Source organism: Stylophora pistillata, chromosome 13 (genome assembly GCF_964205215.1).
Source record: "Stylophora pistillata chromosome 13, jaStyPist1.2, whole genome shotgun sequence".
Taxonomy (NCBI): Eukaryota; Metazoa; Cnidaria; class Anthozoa; order Scleractinia; family Pocilloporidae; genus Stylophora; species Stylophora pistillata.
The window spans coordinates 21,389,115-21,406,572 of NC_142531.1; the positions used below are offsets into that span (position 1 = coordinate 21,389,115).

The 17,458-nt window shown below is 38.9% G+C and overlaps 3 protein-coding genes across 9 annotated transcripts in view; all 3 read left to right on the forward strand.

The window, feature by feature from the left end:
• LOC111320080 (uncharacterized) overlaps window positions 1-3,676 on the forward strand; it is a 38,785-nt gene extending 35,109 nt beyond the window's left edge. For all 4 annotated transcript variants that reach the window (XM_088743954.1, XM_088743952.1, XM_088743953.1 and 1 more), the window contains 3 exons: window positions 652-1,010; window positions 1,124-1,289; window positions 1,901-3,676. In XM_088743954.1, coding sequence (XP_088600080.1) covers window positions 652-1,010; window positions 1,124-1,289; window positions 1,901-2,133 — 758 coding nt within the window. In that variant the 3' untranslated portion in view covers window positions 2,134-3,676. The remainder of the gene's footprint in view (window positions 1-651; window positions 1,011-1,123; window positions 1,290-1,900) is intronic.
• Window positions 1-17,458, forward strand: part of LOC111329346 (uncharacterized) — a 93,795-nt gene that overhangs the window by 35,082 nt on the left and 41,255 nt on the right. The gene's annotated exons all lie outside the window — the stretch shown is intronic.
• LOC111329326 (uncharacterized) lies at window positions 5,364-16,769 on the forward strand. 4 transcript variants are annotated; one of them, XM_088743943.1, is made up of 10 exons: window positions 5,364-5,496; window positions 6,247-6,312; window positions 7,314-7,942; window positions 8,894-8,988; window positions 9,402-9,561; window positions 10,186-10,236; window positions 10,521-10,587; window positions 11,915-12,246; window positions 12,957-13,119; window positions 14,199-16,769. In XM_088743943.1, the coding sequence occupies exons 2-10, from the start codon at window positions 6,291-6,293 to the stop codon at window positions 14,411-14,413; spliced, it is 1,734 nt and encodes a 577-aa protein (XP_088600069.1). In that variant the 5' UTR covers window positions 5,364-5,496; window positions 6,247-6,290; the 3' UTR covers window positions 14,414-16,769. The 4 variants fall into 4 exon arrangements, with proteins under 4 accessions (XP_088600069.1, XP_088600072.1, XP_088600070.1 ...); XM_088743944.1 differs by lacking the exons at window positions 5,364-5,496; window positions 6,247-6,312 and adding an exon at window positions 6,372-6,500; XM_088743945.1 differs by lacking the exons at window positions 5,364-5,496; window positions 6,247-6,312 and adding an exon at window positions 6,911-7,166.

The following is a 17,458-nucleotide window of genomic DNA, read 5'->3' on the forward strand; positions in this document are numbered from 1 at the left end:
TCATAGTTATAAGCTTTCTTCTTCATTGTTCACTTTTGAAATTTGTTTAAGTTAACCGTTAGTTACGCCATTCTTTACGGTTGCATCCCTCCTAAGAAAAATCCTGGATCTACCCTGGACTGTGTTGTCTTTTTTATTACAAACGTTTCGAAATGAAAGATCCCGTTTTCCTACCTTTCTTTATTCGCTATCTCTTCGCTTCAAGTCTTCTTCCCTAGATAATTCTAAACGTTTAGAGAATCTTTGCGCTGCGACATAACTTTTTTTCTCGCCAGTCAAAGCTGGTTTTAGGCAATGCAATGATAGCTGATGTAAAATGAATCGCAGCAACTTTTGCCTTTGGAAGAAATCCACGCGAAGCGTTAGTCGCCTAGTGAATTCGGTGGTAGCTATTTTACTCCCCAGATCTAATTCCCATTTTTCCTCGCTGTCCACCAAACATTTTATATGATATTAACTGTTAAATGATGCGTTTAATTATGCCCTAACTAGTATTTCCTTTCCTCCATTAACCTCTCCGACTGAAAGTATCAAAATTCTGAGGAAAAAATTCCTCCGCTCTTGTCACTCGTCGGAGTGAAAGAAGTAAGGAAAAACGTTCATGTAAGAAATTTTCGTTGACAAACTAATCAAATACACTTGAACCAACAGAGTTTAAAAACCTGGACGAAATGCAAAGAAACCTAAGCCAAGGAACAATTGGAAGAGTGCTGGTGGATCGCAACACTGCATTTTACTTTTTGGATAAATCTGGTTTGAAACGAAACAGGCAAATCCGAATGATTCGAAACATTGACTATCCAATGGAGTACTACCTGGCTCATGTGAGCAATGAAGTAGTGCCACCTCCATCGGGGTCACCGAATGACACGGACGAATCCGAAGACGACGTATTCGTAAGAAAAAGTCAGCTTTCAGAATGTGGGGATAGCCTGAAAGTACTATCATCGGATTTGGTTGCTGTTGCAAAAGATACTGCCAAAGAGAATCTTATACCAGCCGAATTGCAGGTACTGTAGATATTTTTTTGGATTACACATATTTTACTACGCCCCATTTTCTATTCATGTTTAGCAGTTATTCCGATGCAGTCATCAGTTTGAAATTTATTTATTTCTTGCAGACAGCGGACTTGTCCGATGAAATGGAAGGATTATTCTCCACTGGCTCACAAATGACCAAGTACATTTTGTTTGCGCTATTGGGAATATTTGCTGTATTAATAATCATGGGTAAACTATGGGAAGTTTACACCAATTGTATGCCAACAGTGCGAAAGAAGAGAAAAGGTAACTGCCATATAAATTAAATCACCATAGATTCCTGCAGATTATAAATAAAACGGATATCTTTTGAAGACATTTTCCTATCTCAGTTAGTATAAATCATGGTATTGGTGCGAGTCTTTAATTTTCAATTCAAAAGACAGTAATTATGAAAGGCAGTGAAATAGTAACTCGCCTTCAGTCTGTCAGTCAGTTAGACTCTTGGTCAGGAGGTCAATCAGTCAGTCAGTCCGTCCATCAGTCAGTCACTCAGCCAGTTAGTCTGTCAGTCAGTCAGTCAGTCAGTCAGTCATTCAGTAAGTCAGTCGGTCGGTGGTCGGTCATCCAATCAGCCAGTCAGTCATCCAATCAGCCAGTCAATTAGTCAGTCAGCACGTCACTCAGATTTTAATCATAAATGTGGAAAACCTTCTCTACATGAAACAGATCAATGCTCATTCGACGGTTGGCTGGTCAGTCAGATATTAAGTCATTTAAACGATTGGTGACCCCATGAACTATTGAATATTCGCTTACAGACAAACGGACTGACTAGAACTATATGTCCAGGGATTATTTGGTGGTCCATTTATTTAAATATTCTCTGCAATCGTTCTTTACAATCGTTCTTCCAGGACTGATTCCCAGCAGCAGGAAGATGTCCATGATGCAAAACTTCCTGGATTTGGAGGAACGACTAAAAGACATAACGTCTGATCTGCAAAAGTTAAAAGAAGAATTTGAAGGTGCCGCGAACGGTTTGTCCCCTGAAGGCAGTCTTGAATACTCAAAACCCAAAGAACGCTCATTTTTTAATAATATGCTCGATCTGAATGGGAAGAGTAAAAATACTGAAACAATACTATAATACAGGAACATTTTTGTCACAAGGAAACTTCGATAGAATTTTGCTCATGTTAGATTTCGATGGCCAGTAGCCTATATTTAGCCTGGGTAAAGAAAAACAAGAAGATGAAAGTGTCACACTGAATAGGACAACAATACGAGAAGTATGAAACTGCCTTCCTGTTAATTGCGAACTGTATTGCATTCTTTTTCTATCCATGTCTCAACTCTCCTTTCAGTTTCCGTACTTTTAATTTTTAGGCGAACAAACTATTTTTCCAAACCAACGTTTCATGTACAAAGAAATGAAGCAAGCGAACCAAGAAAGTTTATTAACTTTTCGCTCATTCCGTTGCAAAGTTCATAGAGCTCGCATTGTTAATTGTAAACTCTACCACTTCCATTCAGGAGGATAAACAGAATCGAGTGTTAAGATCATTACTTCAGTATTTGCCTTTCAGAGTGTAACTTTTGGGTGTATTTGTTCACACTCTATGGAAGTAAATTTTCCCAATTACTGCAAATAGCGAGCTTTTGAGAATGAGTGGTGCAAACTTGGAAGTGTAAATTAAGAGTTCATTCCTTTTTTAATTATTTAAGGAAGAACTTATCATAAGAACTATAGTACGACAAGGATTGTTTTTCTTGATCCCTCTTCTGTTCATCTAGTAAATTTAAGTGTAACTTCTGGCTGGACACTCAATTTCTTTCGCAAAAATCATGTGATCGAGCAACATTTCGGGAGATTTTCAGAACTGCTGGCTTTGGCATTATCTAGGTAAAAGGTAAAGTTTGTTTACGAGCCTAGTGGCCCATTAGGCCGGTGCTTAACTCCGGTTTCTGTAGCGTGACGCGACTAGGAGTATTTCTACTCCCCCCTGGATGGGATGCCAGTCCATCGCAGGGTTACCCCCAGCATTAAATCGCCGGTACCCAATCAAACACCTGGGTGAAGAGAGGCACTCTGAGAGTAAAGTGTCTTGCCTAAGCACACAACACAATGTCCCGGCTGGGGCTCGAACTCAGACCACTCGAGTGGAGTTGAGTGCACTAACCACGAGTCCACCGCGCCTCCACACTTCACATTATCCAGGGCAGATGCTATTGGTCACTGGAGACTCTAGGTTAAGAATTAATCGTTCCGGAAGGTCTTTAATTAATCCTGAAATCTTTACAAGTTAATCAAAAATTTTAGATATTGTATACAACCAATAGATATGTGTACTTAGAGCTTGCACATGAAATGCTAATTTCGAGAGAATACGAGGTTAGCCAGGGACCGCAAGTTAATTCATTGCAGACTGTTATTGCTGCATACAGTAATGAGCTCCAATCCAGTCGATGTATGTCTGTGAAATGCATCCCTGTGTAACACTTAAACCCTGCACTTTGATCAATAATTTTTCGTGTATCTATAAATATATTTTTTAATTTAGGCAAGACTGTATATAGAAGCATATTTTTGTAACAGTCTACTACTTAAAACTAAACTGTTTACAGCATGTAAAGTAATAGTAAGAATCTTTACTTTTAGTGATCAAAAAATACACTTATTATTAATTCCAGGTGAAAATAGCTTTTAGACTCTAGATCTAATAGTGTCGATAACCGAATCAATTGCGGGGGCCATAGTCGCACATTAGATAATTGGTTCCCTTAATCAAGATTTTTTTAGGTCAGGTTTTGTACCTGACAAATTAATCGTGGATTGACAAATTAGGGTAAAATGGCGAATGTTAAATCTCCGCCAAAATATTGGTAACGAAAAGAAGAGAGACTTCACTTCAGTCTTGGAGTTCAGTTATTGTTCAGTCTTATTTAATTATTCTGTGGTAGGAATAAAGTAAAACGCGCCGGATGTCTCAGACTTAACAGGAATGAAAAAGAAACTCCGTGACCTTGAGCTTTTCGATCAAAAATTAGGATGATGGTAATTGAAATTACCAAATTACTTCTGCCGACACTTAATCAGGATACTTAGACTAGGTTTACACTAGAGGAAATTGTTCCGGATTCGTGATGAATCCGAAACGTTTTGGTACCGGATTGATTTTGCCGTTTACACGAAAGTGGACGAATCCGAAATAAAAACTCGCCGGTTTGGTCGTGTCTCCGGAGATTTTGAATCCGGAATTTAAAGTGGGAAGTTTGAATCCGATAGCTTTTGAATCCGGAAAGTTTTGTCGTGTAACCGCTTTTTTTCTCGAATCCGGATATTATCTCCGCCTGCAATCTTTTGAGTTTGCGGTGAAACCAAAATGGAGGATCCGGTGCTAACATTGCTGGCGGTCTCTGGTTGCCTAATCTTGTTGCAGGTTCAGGCAAGAAATTTTATCACGTGTACCGCAGTATTTCTGAGGAAACGCAAGTTTTTATTGCAAGGAAGTTTAACGTCAGCCACACTTAATCGCGGACGACGTAGATGGCTTGGTATCTGCCCAACTCAAATTTGCCTCAGTGACATCTGAATCTACTCTAGCCTTTTTTTGGGAGGCATATTTTCACTTTGTTGATCGAACGACGAAGCAACACTCGGCTTGGTAACCATTCCATTTCGAATGTTCCTGGAGTTGTCATTGTGTGTAAACGGTCAGGAATCAGAATATCCTCTCAGTGTACACGCCTACGAATCCGAATACTCCAAAATTGATGAATCTGGAAACATTTACGATTCCGGAAAACTCTCCTCTAGTGTAAACCTAGTCTTAAAATCTCTGCTAGGGGCCTCTGTAAGCCCTCACGTTTTACGTGACTATATTTGCATAAACTTGAGTTTTGGAATGACGAAAGAATATAGCTACCCGTTCAAAAGAAATACAGATCTTGTTGCACCGTTAAATAGTAAGGACAACTTTGTATAAAGATTCTTAGTTTAGTAATTCGTGACTTTAGATTGGAAACTATTTCGACTTCTCCCCCAACTCTCATCCCTTTAAATCGTATTTCAATTAGTTGTAAATAAAAACGATGTTTTGAAATTTCGTGTTTGTTGAGCATTCGTTTATATCATGATAATTTTTAGTGGAAGTTACCAATTGCTAGCCCAGACCCAAATATTTAGTTTTAAACGGGAAACGAAAAATAGTTAAAGGAGGAGGCCTCAAGTATAAATAAATAAACCAATAAATTTATAGACAATTCGAAAGAGACAAATAATTTTTGTGGTTAACCAAGAATACATGAAACAATAGACCAACGAGTGATGTGCATATTTCGTAATCAGCAGCTGCACCCCGTGAGGTTTCAGGACTCTTGTTGACTTATTATTACTCACAGATCGTTGTCTTTTGTTAAAGGGGAGATTAAGTTTCACTGCGTTTGATATCTTCACACAAGATTGAACTTCAGCGAATATGTAACTCTTTTACATTTGCATTAAGTCGAGGTAAGTGGAATCTCTAAAGCCTTCCTGCTTTCAGTATTCCACACGATCAACATTTTTCCAACTGCATGAGTCGCTATTTTACAGAGTTAATAGTGTTATTTAGAAAAAAAATCGCGATACAGCTTACTTTTTTTAAGAAAGAATAAAACGCAACATTTAAACAGATCTCTTCCCTTTGTAATCCTCAAGGAGATTTTACCACAATGGTACAAAAAGAAAAATGCAAATATCTACTTTCCCTTGAAATCTCGCTTTCTCCTTCGAATACGAATACAATATTTTGAAAGTGATTATTTTAAGAGCGGTTCAACCGCACTTCAAGTCAGTATAAACAACCTTCAATTTTTTCTTTCCATTTTCTGGTGTCTGTCATTGGGTACTTAAGCACTTTTAGTAACTCACAGTTTTCATTTCTACTAAGAATACAAATCATTTATCACCATCTTTTCCGTCCGTTTTTTAGTGTTCGTTAGCTCATAACTGATGGTCATTGTTTGGACACCCAGCGGGACTACAAATTGTTTTTTGTTTGTACTCAAGTGACAAGAGTGGAGGAAAATTGTAGTCATAATCATTTTCATAAGAATACCAGCTGGCTAACCGCCATCAGCGCTGTAATTTATTTTCTAATGAATCATGTTCCCAACTCTTTAAGATGCAATCTTCGTTCACAGTCTTTATTGTCTTCAGTAATTCGTAAGTGAAAGTCCTAATTAATTTGGATTCGACTTTCCTGTTTTCTGCGTCCAGTGAGGAGTTTTTCAACCTTCGGAAGCCTTCTTATCGCGTGAGTTATGTCAAAAGTGGGAACTGGAGGTGAGTATAATGTCGCATTACTTAAAACCTGACATTTTTTTCCACGAATTTTAGATTGTATTTTCTCGAATACTGCCCTATTTCCTTGGAAGAGAAGACTACGAATAGACTTTCCACATTGGTTCGTTGGTTATTGGATTAATATGCCGCATGCAACAATGTTTCGGCCTATGTTACTATTTCGAAAGGTACTATGGCAAGTTGTTCAAACAATTTCTTTCTCGATTGCAGACAACCATCCTAATCGAAATTTTGTTAAAAATTGTCTCAAAATTCTCGAGTTTTGTTCATTTTGTTCGCTCATCGCCCGAGTTTGCCTAAAAATGGCCACATCTGTACTAGTGAAGTCCTGGTGTGAATGTTTCGCTTTCGTTCCGTTGAAGATGGTTTTGTTGTGGTAATTTTTCAGTACACACGGTAGAGCTGAATTTCACACCTGCCTTCTAGCATAGCAAGCTGCTTTCCCTGATTTGCATTCGGTTCATCTTTATTAACATTAACATTAACATTACATTCATATGGGTATTTTTCTGCGACTCATTATTTTTTTCACGAGGTTCGGCCGTTCGGGTACGTAGGGTGGTTTGTTATTGTTCATATTGGACTTCGTCTTGAGGTTCTTGGCATTGGATTTTGAAGACATTGTTTTCTTTCTTTAATATAACGCCTGCCATTCAGTTAAAATTTCCCCAGGGCACGTCTAACCACAGAACAGCTTGGTGGTTTCGAAAAAATCCGAAAGTGGGAAAAACCCAAAGCTCCCGATATGCTGTTTAACAGGAAACGTTGAAGCAATTTCTGAACTGTAATTTTTCGCGGCTAAAAAGCTAAACTTTAACTATTTTTTAGACCAGGTGAGATTTTATCACTATATCATAAATACTTTAATCTAAAAGAAAACTATTAAATAGACTGAATTACGAAGAAAGCTATTTCTTCCCATCTTCGTTTCTAGCTCAGGGTCCAATTTCAATTTTGACTACTAATTTCTTTATTCACAGCATTCAATATGTACAGAGCCACGATTGGATTCATCTTAGTTCTGGTTTGCTTCGACACATTGCTTGTCACTAGCTATTCAAGTCATAAATCGAAATTAGTCCGTCGAGCTCGTGAGATCAGACAAGAACGACAAACCCGTGAACCCCGTCAGGCACATTCAAACGACTCCAAATGTCGATACAAAATGGCTCTTTTGGACCTGCCTCCTTACATAATAAACCCAGTTAATAACAAGTCAAACAAAGGGTTCATGTACAAAACGCTCAAGGACTTTATAGATATCGAGTGTTTCGAAGGAAAGAAGGACAAGAAGGAATCAGCTTCTTATGAATGCATTCTGGATCCAATCTTTGTACCGGGCTACGAAAAGATGATCAAACTGATTAAAGAAAAGCGAGTGGACTTTGCTTTTCCTATTCTGCCTGACGTGAGAGCTAAGCTAAAGACTGAAACCAGTGTCACGCTCTCACGGGCAGTTGTCTCACCTGGGTGTTCGATGATAGTGAACACGAAATTATGCGAGCAGGATTCGCGGAAACAGTTGATAACTTCCATTATTTCCCAGTGGCCAATATTGGCCTGTATCATACTGTTGTCAGGGATCTCTGGGGTTATCATTTGGTTATTTGTAAGTATTATTGGCCTATAAAACGTGTTTCTAGTGAGTAAACATTTAATAATAATATAATAATGTTGCCCGTGGGTTAATCATCAGAAGAGAAGACACTGAAGTACGGACCCCTTCACTGGGAACTAAGGAAGTAGTTCCCAGGCTACGAGGTGAAGCAATATAACATCATAATGGATGCCCTCGGGGGTGGTCAAGGGAGCTGGATGTAGTGATGCAAGAGCTGGTGGGAGGCAGAAGCACAGACGTACTGCGAAAGATGCAGAGGGCAGTGCTCTCGGGCACGTTGAATATTTCCCGGACTTTCAAGGTGGCAGTTTGAGTTCCTGTTAGAAGGAGGACCGTATACACAACGTAAAAGCCTTTTAGGATTAGTTAATGTACATTTACTTTTTACTCCATGGCTCACAGGTTACGGTTTTCGCCCTGTGCTGCTTGATTAGAATGTAGCATTCAGTTGATTTCCCCGCGATAATAATAACAATATTTTAACAGGGAGCCCACTTCACCAAAAGGTGCTCTTCAGTTAGGCCCTAAATGCTGACAGTTATTGCATGGACAATTTTTTTACACTTAAAGTAGAGTTGATGATTTTGATAACTGTAATGCATAAGAGAATTAAATAGCGAATCAATGTAATTCCATAAATTGACCATCTTTATTAATTAACACTCATAGTGCTCAATCTTCTAGGAAAAAAAAGCACTCGAAATTGATGTTAACTGTCAGAAATCGAAGATTACCGTAAAAGATTTTTTTATCAGGTTAAAGATGGTTGTGCTCCTAAGATATCGAATTTCTATTAGTAAGCTAGCAGTGCGTGTGCAGCATAGCCTCTTGCTTACAAAAAATGGTAGTAATGTTTATTCAAGATTGCAATTTTAGTAATTTGGCTTGTGGACTGAAGTGTAGTATCAATTTTAACAACGTGCTTTTGTTTTAAATTAACAGGAACATGGAACAAATGCAGATTTTTTTTCACCATCGTTTGCGATTGGATCTCCTCAGGGGTTTTGGTGGGCAGTGGTATCACTTACAACAGTGGGGTAAGTTATCGTATTTTCTTTTTGTATGCAAAAATACTGGTGCCACACTGTCGTGTGTTTTTCTACTTAGGGAACAGTCATTACTTTTCGCCCAAGGGAGAGGATCAACTGATTTTTTTTTTTGGGGGTGGGGTGGGGGGGTGAGTGTTCACATAGTTTTCAGAGGGAAAAGAGGGGATATCAGTTGTCGCTCTCAAGGTATAAATGGGCGACTATAGAGAATTGACTGTCGGTCAACTGTCAGTGGGGAGTCTTGAATATTATAGAGTCTTATGGGGAAGATCAGGTAAATTTTACCTTGACGCAACCAAAATCCCTTGACTGACTGGCTTCTTAAGTATTTCTTACGTCCAGACCCCTGGATACTCTCCCTTTATCCACCACTGTGCACTCATTTTTGTCTTCATTTTAAGGTATGGTGACAAAATACCAGGGTCGATTCCCGGACGGTTATTTAGCATCATTTGGATCCTTGTTGGAGCGATAATGTTGTCGCTGTTCACTGCTATGGTCACAAATGCCATGAACACTGCTATGGATGGTTCAAAATGCAAAGATATCAGCGGCAAAGAGGTGAGAGTAAGCTGAGATGAGGCTGACAGTGTTGTCGGTGTTATTTTCTTTAACTTTGCTCAACCGACTCATTTTGCTATTTCTATGGATTTATGTTGAGTTGGTAAATTATAACCTTTAAGGCAGATAATAACCTTACACAAACTAGAATATGAGTATTCCCTTCTTCTCAGCGATCGAAGTCCTTCGCACCAATAACAAAAAATAATAATAATAATAACCGTGAAAAAAAAATTGATGTTAGCGCATTGCACAGTGCCTCACGCCTATATTTCTAATCATCAATTTGTGTTTTTCGTCCACTAATTTTTGACTCGCGCGACGGACTTATGGGAAGAGTGGAGACTGCTCATAGTCTATGCACAAACTCAAAGATAAAAAAGAAAGAAATATGAAACATCTCACTGGAAGCCACTCCTGTGCGTTTAACATCAGGGTCTGACCCGTTGCGAAAGCCTCCTTAACTTTCTTCATAAAATCCATCGCTAGAAATACCCTACACTAATTATTAGCAAATTTTTAATTGAATTAATTACCGAGTAATCACGCGAAACACCCAAAAATATGCAGAGATTCTAAGATGGCCTATAATTTGTACGTTTACAAGAAAATCAAATATTCTAGGTTTACTGTCATCTAACTGACGACAAATGCACAAGTCTTTACCAGGCCTTTGTAAGTTTTTCCATGTGCCATGTTATTTTATTTTCCATTTGCGAAAGTAATCATACACGCACTTGGGACCTACCGATTACTGACTGATGGCATGTGAGTACTTACTAAGAGCTTCCTTATAATAGCAAAAAGGTTAGAGGAAGTGGTCGCATTAGAGGGGGGAGAGGTTAGGGAAAAAGGGTAACCACACTCAATACATGCGTAAGGCTTTCTGCCGAAGGACTTGTGGGTAGAGAAGATAAAAACTGTCTTTTTTTGTTTTCATATAATGGCATTTACCTTAGGTTGGCGTGTTTATCAAAAATACAGAGACGCAACTAGTGGCAAAACAGTACGACGCAATGATAATTGGTAACTAACTATTTTTGCTGAGGTTATTTTTACCGACAACTTTCGTTTAAAAATAAAGCTTACAAATGCTTCAGTCTTCCCTCATCCTTCGTTCAGTTAACGTGACGATGCCTTGCTGGATTAACGAACATTGCGCATGCGTTCCTGATTCCAGTCCCACCGAAGAACTCAGAGATAGTTCAGCGTGTACCTGATAACGTTACGGTATTTCATGTGTGGGGGGGGGGGGACACACTCGCCTCATTAGGAGAGGGAGGGGAAAGGGGATGGGCTTTACCTCCAGTCCCACCGAGGACTCAGGGATAGTTCAGTGTGTATCTGATAATGTTACAGTATTTCATAAGGGGGGGGGGGGCACACACTCGCCTCTTTATGAGAGGGAGGGGATAGGGGAGGGGCTTTAGCTCCAGTCCCACCGGAGGACTCCGGGATAGTTCAGTGTGTACCTGATAATGTTGCATTATTATCCAACTATACTTCGTAGAGTACAAATAACGCCATAGACGAGTACAAATATCACGCGGTATTTGTGCTTTAGAGTGCCGGTTAAACAGGTTTTCTCGCATCGCGCAAGCGAAGAGTTGAATTGTAGTTACAAAAAAAGAAAGGCGGATAATTTGAATCATATTTCCGACGAAGAAGAGTCAGAATGGCTGGCAAATATACATCCAAGTTTAATAGATGAATCCAACGAAGAAAAACAACTAGACGACCAGGAAATTTCTTCATTTATTGAAGAAAAAAGAAACAGCAACACGACAACGCGCCAATTCAGTTCCCCTTCGGATACTTCTGTTACGCACTCCCCGTGAATAAATATCCGCGAAATTCGCCCGCACTGAAATAACAGTTTGGCGTGTTGGATAATAAATAACTTATTAGACGTTTTGTTGTGTAGTATCCCTGAGTATTTTTACTCCTTATTTGTATTTTGACTCGCCCTACGGGCTCGTCAAAATACGGCACAACTCGTAAAAATACTCAGCGATACTACACAACAAAACGTCTAATAAGATATATGTATTTCATATGGGGGAGCACACTCGCCTCTTTATGAGAGGGAGGGGAAAGGGGAGGGGCTTTACCTCGCACCGATGGGAAAGTCGTCTCATATCATGTAAACATTTCTTAGACGATAAATACAGGTCAGTGACATCCTTACCCCCTCCCCCTCTTACTAGCGAGATACTCGTCAGAGAAACTCTAAATATCAACTGGAAAAATAATCAGTTGTTCGTTTCTTACGAATGCATTTTTGTTGGCAAAGGAACTTTTTAAAATGACCCCCCATGTAGCTGGACTGATCCAAAAATATTTGATGTTACAGAGTTTAGCAGCCTGGAAGTGATGCAAGAAAAGCTCAGCGAAGGTACAATCGGAAGAGTCCTTATAGATCGAAACACTGCATTTTACTTCCTCGATAAATCCGGACTGAAAAAGAACAGGCAGATCCGTATGATTCGCAATATCGATTATCCGATGGAATTTTACATGGCGCATGTGTATACAGGACCAGTGAACATTACAAACGATTCCGATCCAGAAATTGCCACAAGAAAAAAAATAGTGGAATGTGGACCAGCAATAAAGAGTGGTTCCACAAGTTTGCTCGGAGAAAGTAAGTTGGCCTCGGGCGAGCTGATACCCGCAGAGCTGCAGGTAACCTTTTCAAACACTTATGAATTTTAAAAAATGATCACGAAGCTCAAGAGTCTCACGTCAAGTTTTTTATGCGAGACCATGCAAAAGCTTTTTGTCGCCTAACGGCTTTCACTGACGGGTAGAATATTAAGGATCCTTCTTGAAAGCACAGACTAACTGATGATGAAAGAAGGCTTGCAGAGTTGAATCCTTCTTCCGCGGTTATTTAGATGCCTCTTTTTGTCTCTTAACTGTTTAACTCCTGGAAGAGATTAACGCATAACCTCTCCTTAAAGTATTCACACATTATCCAGCATACAGGTAATGAGAGCACTCACACTTATCAGGTAGAGGTTATTATCTTGCCCTAACCCCAAACTCTCGTATCTAATTTATATGGAAATTTCGGTGGCTAGAGGAGAGAATTAACGAGGTTGATTGTCGGAAAACCATTGCGTCACCTGTTTCGTCCAAATTGCAAATCCGTTAAGTCGCATGGCTAATCTGAGTTGCTCTTGTGAACAGATCTCAATTGGTCATGTTTGTAACCTCCAATTTTACTGTAACAATCTTTATATTTCTAAGTATCTGGAAAGTCATCTAGTGTAGATCTAGAAGAACGAGAGATATAGGATAACTCTTGGAAAGCAAAACACCATCTTTGTCCTTTAAAATTATTCTGAGAGGATGAATCTTTTTCTCTTTAATTTGAGTGCATTTCTTTTTAGACTGCAGACTTGTTTGATCAAATGGATGGTTTATTCTCAAGTGGCTCAGAAATGACTCGGTTTATCTTATTCAGTCTTCTCGGGATACTCCTTGGACTTGTCATCATCGGGATATTTTGGGAGGGCTTGAATTCCTGTAATCCGGCTATTCTAAAAAGAAAAAGTAAGTTTAGCCCCTGTCCTTTTGTTTCGATTTAAATTTTCCTTGCTCTACCCTACAACTAAGGTTGACATGTTCACCAAAGCAAAAACTACAGTGAATAAAGTTCTGAACGAAAGGATTATGAGCATATATCATCAAATTGGGTAAATAACGTAAAGGGAGGCACATCTTCTCTAAGCGAGAACTTGGTACGAGCTACATATTGAGGTGCTATCTTCACCGGCCTAAATCTCGTTTTGTAACCAATGAGCTTTTCAGTTTTAAAATGGTGAACTGCAAGCTCTGTACTGGTAGGCAAGGGTAAATTCTCATAGATTTAAAAGGATAATTACGAGGTTTCATCAAATCAACCCAAAAGAAACCTAACTTTGCGCCTAATTCCCCATTTTTAGGTTTTCATTCCGTTTCTAATAAGCATATTCAATTAATCCTAAATTTCTGAATGCTCGATGAACTGCTCCATCGAGCCGTTTTAAAGACAAGACAAAACATTCTTTCAAATATTGTGTGACAGTGTCCCCTCATCCATTAATTACATAGTTTACATCCTTTTTTATCAGGAATTATATCAAGGAAGAATAAACATTTGAATGTCGTAGATAGTGGAAAAGAGTGTGTTTTCCCTGCAATGTTGTGGCAGCAATTTCAGATCAATCAATTCTTTCAATCTTGGGGTGAGCAGAAAAAAGTACCACACTCTTTAAGACGTTTTTCCATTCTGGTTTTAACCGTCATAAGGGGAGCAGACATTCCTTATCGCCTTGGGAGGGTGAGTTAGAGGATTGGTGGGAATGCGTGGGGTTCAGGGGGACGGTGGGAGGGGGGGGAACCAGTCGTCTCTAACAGAGTTTAAATGGGAAACTATAGAAAATTGACTACTAATAAGGCAGAATCATCAGAATACTGCGTAGCCTCATGGGGAAATAGGTAAATTGCGACACAACCGAAATCCTCCGGCCTAACCACCGCTACCCCCCCCCGCTCCCTGCCTACCAGGTCATAGGTAATGACCGTTCCCAAACACAAATTTATTTTTTGCTAAATGACATATTGACAGATCCACTTCTTTAATTCTTCAGATAAACACAAGAATGACCAAGGAAGCGAGAAAGATCATCCAGGCCACTTCAACAGGAAGAGATTCGTGGTCGAAAATTTTCAGAGTTTCGAAAACAGACTCAGAGAATTATCTGACGACTTGCAGAAGACAAAAGAAGACTTTGCTAAAGCTCTTTTAATCCAGGACAATGATGGACCTCATGAGTTGACTTTTGATTCAGCATTGATGCAATAAGGCGAGAAATTGTACCGTTTGAAGTAACTTTATGTCAATTAAGCTCATTCCTCTGAGCTGAGTTTGTAAATTATGAATAATAACGTCATATAGACATATTCTTCTGCGTGGAAGAATTCATCGTGGCGTCATTTTTGACGATCACCTGACGTTTTACATACACATTACAGGCTATTTTCGATTTTAAAAAAACTTAACTTTAAAGCTTAAAAGGAGGCAAAATGCAAATATTTCGTATGAAATAAGTTTCATTTGATATGTATCATTCTTTAATCAAAGGCCTTGAAGCGATCTCTGTTTTGAAACAGAGGCATTTGTTACCTCTGAAATGGCTTGAGAAAACGAGACTTTTGAAGAAAAGGAAAAAAGTCAAATGATAATTGCAGTTGTTGTTGTAGGTAGGGTAGGTCAAATCAGCGTGGGAGAGAGACGGCTCTTTTGTACTGTATGTCTACTCTCTCTAGACGCCGTCCACCTAAATGCAGTGGCCAAATGGTCAGTGAATTTTGGTTCGAGAGATCTGGGCAAGACACTTTGCTCTCACAGTGCCTCTCTTCTCCACCCAGGAGTGTAAACGAGTACCGGGAATTGTCAGGGGAGCCTAATGCAATGCTGAGGGGTAACATTGTGATAGACTAGCATCCCATTTAAGGGAGGGAGGGGCGAGAACTAATACTCCTTATCGCTTCGTGCTCAAGTGAAACCGGGATAAGATCCGGCTGGTGGATCTCTAGGTTCCAGTACTTTTTACTTTCTCCCTAATTTCCCTTCCTTCCTGTTTTTTTTTTCTCCGTGACAGTTTCATTACAATAAGGTGCACATATATATTGAACTATGTAGTTTATGCTTAGCTAATTGACTGGATAGATTAATCCATGAAATTTCAAGCTTTATCGAAAAAGCAAATTTTACTGGGTTTCTAGGAACCTAGTCAAGGAACAATTTGATCAGAATTTATGCAATTGCCTACTTATATTCAGAAGTATTCTATTGGCGGCAGATAATGTTAGCTCAAGAAAGAACCTCTTAATACAAACTCGAACTTCAAATGCATAGCAGTACCATGACTAGCTCCCTATAATTTGTATTTTTGTGGAGCCAAGGATGGTCAGTTTTAATCTTACAAAATAGTAGGGCTGGTATCTTTTCCTGTGTCCCCAACAAAATCAAGGGTTCACTATCTTCATTGATGTCTTGTACATAGTGCAGTTATCTGTGTGTTGAAAAATCAAAACCAAAGTATTCACAGCAACCAATCAGAACAAATGTTTACAATATCATTAGCCAAAAAGAACTCAAAGTAAAAACAAGCAAACTGCTTAGAGCGTTGGTTTAGAGGATGGTGCAAGTTTTCTTGACCAATCACATAGCAAAGTAAAGTAAAACCAAAGCAATACCGGATTAATTCATCAATTATCAAATTTTATCAACTATAAAATGGTCTTTATATAATCCCTTAAAGTTACTTCAACGTTTCATAACTTAAAGGATTTTTCCTCAAATGATGGCTTTAAATCGCTATTCGGCAATTGTATTTTTGTTTAAACTAATACATTCCAGTGTATTTTATAGTTTGCTAGATAATAGCGGAGCTCGCAGCGCGCTGCGAAGCTTCATACCTTTAAGAATGGTAGTGATATAATTGACTGCCATCAAGCAGAGAAAATAATATAGTCAATGCATAGTTTTTAATTTTATTTTGGACAATACGTTTGCTTATTAGAAATAAAATCTGATTCTGTATTATAAACATATCTCATTCCAATGTTATGATAGAAACTATTCGTAGAAACAGGTCAGCTGATAGGAGTCGTGTTTATTGGCATGCGCGGTAAAGCTTTTGATACTGTAGACCACACTATAGGTGGCGATGGGAACAGTACAGTAGACTCTCCATCACCTTCTGTATTATCCGATTTTGCAATAAAAAATTGGAGGACTAAACATCCTTCTTGACACGTTCCCATCAGCACAAAATTCTCCATCTTTCATATTATTGAAGCAATGTAAGCCTAAAACAAAACGAAATCACTGGTCCTGTTCTTTGATTCCATCAAACGTTCTTTGATTCCATCAATGAGTAGAAAGGCAAATTCCTAATCTAAACTTGAAATATATGAGAACACTGTTTTTTATAATTTCATTGAGTAAATATTAGTTTTACATAAAACAAGTCTTAAAGAAATAAAACACTTAGCGTCTAACTGATAATTTAAATTTCATCCTCCATAATAGTTTTTAAGAACCAAGCATATCGTTAAAATTAGTCTAAAACTTGTAAATATTACGCAATTTAGCTTACCGGCTAAAAAATTGAATGTTGTTAGCTGAATAAATATATATAGCGATCTATCTATCTAAGTATTGAATTTTACTGAAGAAAAACGTTTAATTTACTAGTCCGGGAAGTTTAATTCAAGTTTGGTCCATGGCTCAACCTATTTTCAATTTTGCAATATCTTGGAAAAAGCTTTAGAATAAGCAATAACATTACATGAGCTGCTGAAAAAGCCGACGTGGCGTGGCCATACGCTTACAAGCATGGCATGGTCCATAGAAAACCCACCAATATGACATCTGGCGAGGATGGACGCAGATTATCTGCTGTCATAAATCGAATAAAAGAAGGGCTAATGCTCGATACTTTACGGCTATACCATCAAGGGGTAAACCTGAGGGGACTCTGGGTTTTACAAGAAGTTTTGTTAACAAGTTGAGGTCTAGTAACCCCGCGAGTTTTGGTTTGCCGACATGACGAGGTTACCAAGCCGATTGCAACGGTCGTTGGGTCGTGTTTAAAAAGGACTCGGATGTCTAAAAACGTTTTAACGTTTCACTGAGGACACGAACAGCCGCCTGGCTTCGATCGCAGGGCTGAGATTATGTGGCTAGAGAATCGAAATGAAAGTTCAACCTTTGCCCTTGAATTCTGCGGTGAATTTGTGGCCGTGGGTACATTTTAGCTCGGGATTTTTTACTTCGTTCGGGAGGCTGTCTGGACAGAAGTGATCGGCCTTGTCTTCTCTTTAAGAAGAGAAAACCAGG

What these genes read in the sequence shown, in the direction of transcription:
- LOC111329326 (XM_088743943.1), top strand. Translation starts at nt 6,291, where the DNA reads ATGTCAAAAGTGGGAACTGGAG. An exon ending in GTACGACGCAATGATAATTG is followed by an intron (nt 10,588 to 11,914) that starts GTAACTAACTAT and finishes TTGATGTTACAG; the next exon opens with AGTTTAGCAGCCTGGAAGTG. An exon ending in TGATACCCGCAGAGCTGCAG is followed by an intron (nt 12,247 to 12,956) that starts GTAACCTTTTCA and finishes ATTTCTTTTTAG; the next exon opens with ACTGCAGACTTGTTTGATCA.